General features: G+C 51.3%; 1 protein-coding gene across 1 annotated transcript; it reads right to left on the bottom strand.

Annotated features, from left to right (window-relative positions):
• Window positions 1–1,494: 1,494 nt before the first annotated feature.
• LOC121445033 (ubiquilin-4-like) lies at window positions 1,495–3,532 on the bottom strand. The gene has a single exon (XM_041647007.1). It carries the CDS (start codon window positions 3,455–3,457, stop codon window positions 1,685–1,687), a length of 1,773 nt encoding a protein of 590 aa, XP_041502941.1. The 5' UTR covers window positions 3,458–3,532; the 3' UTR covers window positions 1,495–1,684.
• Between the last annotated feature and the right edge of the window lie 474 nt (window positions 3,533–4,006).

The raw sequence follows: 4,006 nt of genomic DNA on the forward strand, positions 1-4,006 counted from the left end.
AGCTTTGTTTTAACCTCTATTTCATTTATTTCTACTTTTATTTTATATTCTCTGTGTATCTTTGTCCTGGAATAACTCTGTAAACCAGGCTGTCCTTGAACTCTCAGAGATCCCTTTGTCTCTGCCTCCCAGGCATTGGGATTAAAGGCGTGTGCTACCACACCTTTAAGTCACAGAGGTCAAACTACCTCTGCCTCCCAAGTGTTGGGATTAAAGGTGTGTACTAACACACCCAACTACTCTCGTTCTTCCTTTTTTTGTTTTTTACTTTAAGAACTTTAACTTTTACCCTGCATATATTTTTAACACACTGTAAATCATTTAAAGTTTTTTTTTGTTTTGTTTTTGAATCTCTCTTTACTGTATCTCTCTCTCTCATTCTGACCACATGAGCCTTTAAATTACTGACCAATATGGGTAGGATTAAAGCCGTGGCTTTTTCTGGCTAGATCCAGCCCATTTTTTAGCTTTCCAGCCTCATGGCAGAGGTACTGCTGGAGCCATTTTTATCGCCACAACTCTGTGGTGTTTCAAAGTCTCTTCTAGCAAGCCAGTTGCAGCATTCTTCTCACAGATCACACTCATTTGGACTGACTGCCTGAAAGAGTCAGAGTTTGCCCTGGCAGGACAGACCAGAAATCCAGCATTTTCAATAAAACAGCACAACTTTTTCCCTGCTATGGCTGAAAACAAACAAGCATGCAGTCAGCTTTAGCAATACCATTTAAGTGTTTCATGGCAGGACCTCTTAATGAGCTGCAGGGTTTTGCAGCTAAAGCTGAGTCAGAAAAAAAAAAGAAAAAAAGCTGAGTCAGGAAGCCTCTCTTAGATGAGAGCACTTGCTTGCCTCTAGCAAGCAGAGCAGACCCGAGAAATTGCTGCTACCAAGAAAACATGCTTTACTCTATTCTTTCCCAATGTTTCTCAGGCTTTCTGTGGACTAAGTTATCCATGTTGGGTGCCATTCTGTTGAGAGGGCTGTGGGCCTCTTTTCACAGCCTGGCTGCTTGGCTAGCTTATGCCCCAAAATAACAGCACACAAACTGTATTCTTTTAAACACTGCCTGGCCCATTATATCTTGCCTCTTCTAGGCTAATTCTCATGTATTAATTTAGCCCATTTCTAATAATCTGTGTAGCACCACTAGGTGCACTTACCGGGAAAGATTCAGCATGTCTGACTTGGCGGCTTGCTTCATCGCATCTGGCTCTGGGAGGAGCTGCATGATTTCTGAGCTCACTTCCTCTTCTTCCCAGCATTCTGTTCTGTTTACTCCGTCTATTTAAATTCTGCCCTATCAGATGGGCAAAGGCAGTTTCTTTATTAGCCAATGACCTTCCTCCATCGTAGTGGTGCCTACGGAAGACTCTGGGGAGCCAGAGGGGTCCTCTCTCAGACCCTGGGAGAAGACTGCACATTGCCAAAGTACTGTGGGCAAGGAGGTAGGGCCAAATGACCCAACTGTACAAACTAAATAGTTCTGCTTGGAGGTCCAGGAGGAAGGATTTCATAAGACAGCAACAAAATCAAAACACTTGAACAGAGCTATGGGGCTGGGCCCAGGCCTCCAGATCCACCCTGTTGTTTGTAGAGGTCAAAGAAGGCTACAGAAGGTAGGGTTTGACAGAGGAGCCAAAGGCTGGCACTGGGAGCTGGGGAAGGCAGGAGGCAAGGGCCAAGGGATCAGGAGAGCTGGAACCCCAGGAGTCTCTTAATAGGGGCATTGATGTCCCCGCCTGTGGCAATCAGGGCCTGTAGGTTAGCTTCACGGTTGACAAAGCCCATGGAATTGAGCTGCTCCAGCTGCTGCTGAAATCTCACTTCTGGTATCGGCACCTGTGAATTTCCACTTCCAGCCAGAAGCTGGATCATCTGCTGCTGGGCACTGGAACCTGCCATGGGAGGAGGCGTGCCTGGTAGGCCTGGGGAGGGCGTGGGGGCCTCGGCTGCAGACCCAGAGTTGCCTGCCAGGGGTACAGGCATCCGGGATGTCCCAAAGGAGCCAAGGCTTGGTACCAGCCCAGGGGCTTCAGTTTGTAGGATCTGCAGGCCCTGCTGGATCTGAAGCAAGGCCTGAATGGCCCGGGGATTGGTGAGGGTGGAGAGCGACTCTGAGTTCTGCATCTGCTGCAGGAACACAGGGAGCTGCAGGCGTAGCTGCTCCTGAAGCTGTGGATTCCTCGCAAACAGCGGGACATTCACCATTATCTGAGCAGCAAAGTCAGGGTCCTGGGCGAGTGTCTGCATCATGCTGCGCATGTAAGGGGCTGAGATCACATTCTGCATCAGCTGGGGATTTTCAGAGATCTGCTGGAGGAGCGCCTGCATTTCTGGGCTGTTGAACACGCCTGACCCCAGGCTAGCCGCATTGATCCCAAGGGGGTTCGAGACTGTCGGGTGCACCTGGCTGGTCCCCGATCCTCCGGTGCCCTCCCCACCGGACCCGGAGGCCTGGGAGGTGGGGGGCGAGGGGCTCCAGGGGTTAGGGAGGGGCTCTCGATTCTCAATCCGAAGAGGCTGGGAAGATGTGCTGTTGGAGTTCCCGGCCAGGGAAGAGAAGGGATTGTTGCCAAACTGTTCCCGAGTAGCTGTGAGAATGGGCTCCTGGAAGTCGGTGTACATGCGGCGGAGGGCATTATATCCTCCAGGAACGCTTTCCAAGTTGCTGAGGGCCTGGTCCTGGTTCCGCATCATTTCTTGCATCATGGCTGGGTTCCGAGCAAGCTCCATTGTCTGTCTCATGAGCTCGGGGTTGTTGAGCATGTGGCTGATCTCAGGGTTCCTCTCCATCAGCTGTTGCATCTGCGGGTTAGCCATGATCATGTGGCGCATCAGGTCAGGGTTTGACATCATATCCTGGACCAAGGGGTTCTCCAAGATCTGTGTCAGCATCTCAGGGTTGGACATGAGCTGTCTCTGCATCTGTTGCTGTAGCTCCATGAAGTTGGCAGAACCCAGGCCCAGACTGCCTAGGCCAAGGATGCCCCCAAAGCCAGAGAGAATCGATGCAGTGGCACTTGGGGCCCCCTCTGCAGCCACTGGAGAGGGTCCTCCTCCATTGCCAGAATCTGAAGTGGCATTGCCAGAGCCGCAGGGCTGGGCGGGGGCAGCAGGGGAGGCAGGTGTGGTGGAGGGTGCAGAGGCAGAGTCGGGAGTGGATGGGGGAGAAGCAGGAGTGGCCACTGGATCTTGAGCCTTCTGAGGGGTCTTGATGACTAAATGGACCGTGAGACCATCCTTGATCCCATGCTGATTCAGTGTGTCTCCATCCTTGAGGATCTTGCCTGCGAAGAACAGGACCAGCTGATCCTGCTGAGCCTTAAACCTCCGGGAGATTTCCTCCTTGAACTCCTTGACCGAGGCTCGATCGCAGATCACGATCTCCTCCTTGTTCTTGGGGGTCTTGACGGTGACCCGAATCTGGGACCTCATCTCGGCTCCGCTTGGCTCCGTCATGCTGCCGCCCGGCCGCCTGCCAGCCCGCGAGAGATGTAGTTTTTAAATCTCTTCCTGAAACCACTGTGCCAGAGGAAATCAATAGCCTGCGAGAAAAAGGGATTTTTTCTGACAGGATGGAGTGTGTGGTTGCCTAGGTTACCTGAAGAGAGAGAAAGAGCCAGGCAGAGGGAGACTGTCACGTGAACAGCCTCATTCTACAGGATGCAGCCCTAAAGCCAGAGAGTAAAGGAGCATGCTCAGTATTTCAGAGCCTTCTCAACATTAGCAGCTTCCTGAAGGGTTCTGAGCCTGTTTTTGAGATGCAAAGACAAGGAGGACAAGGACCCAGGCTCTGGCCACAAGCTACAGGGACCGTTGGATTTTCAGTGAGGGTGTGCAGATGGGGCAGTCCCTCTCCTTCTGGTGATAACAAGGAGAAGGGGCTGTGAACACCTGTGGGACCCTTTAACCATTAGACAGGTGCTATGATTTCTGTATCAGCCATCCTGTTAATGTTGCATGTTCTGGGTACATTCACACAAGCAGTGAAATGTAACATCACTTAGA

The sequence above is a fragment of the Microtus oregoni genome, unplaced genomic scaffold (assembly GCF_018167655.1).
Source record: "Microtus oregoni isolate MIOR12 unplaced genomic scaffold, Mior012 000153F_ref0000387, whole genome shotgun sequence".
Taxonomy (NCBI): Eukaryota; Metazoa; Chordata; class Mammalia; order Rodentia; family Cricetidae; genus Microtus; species Microtus oregoni.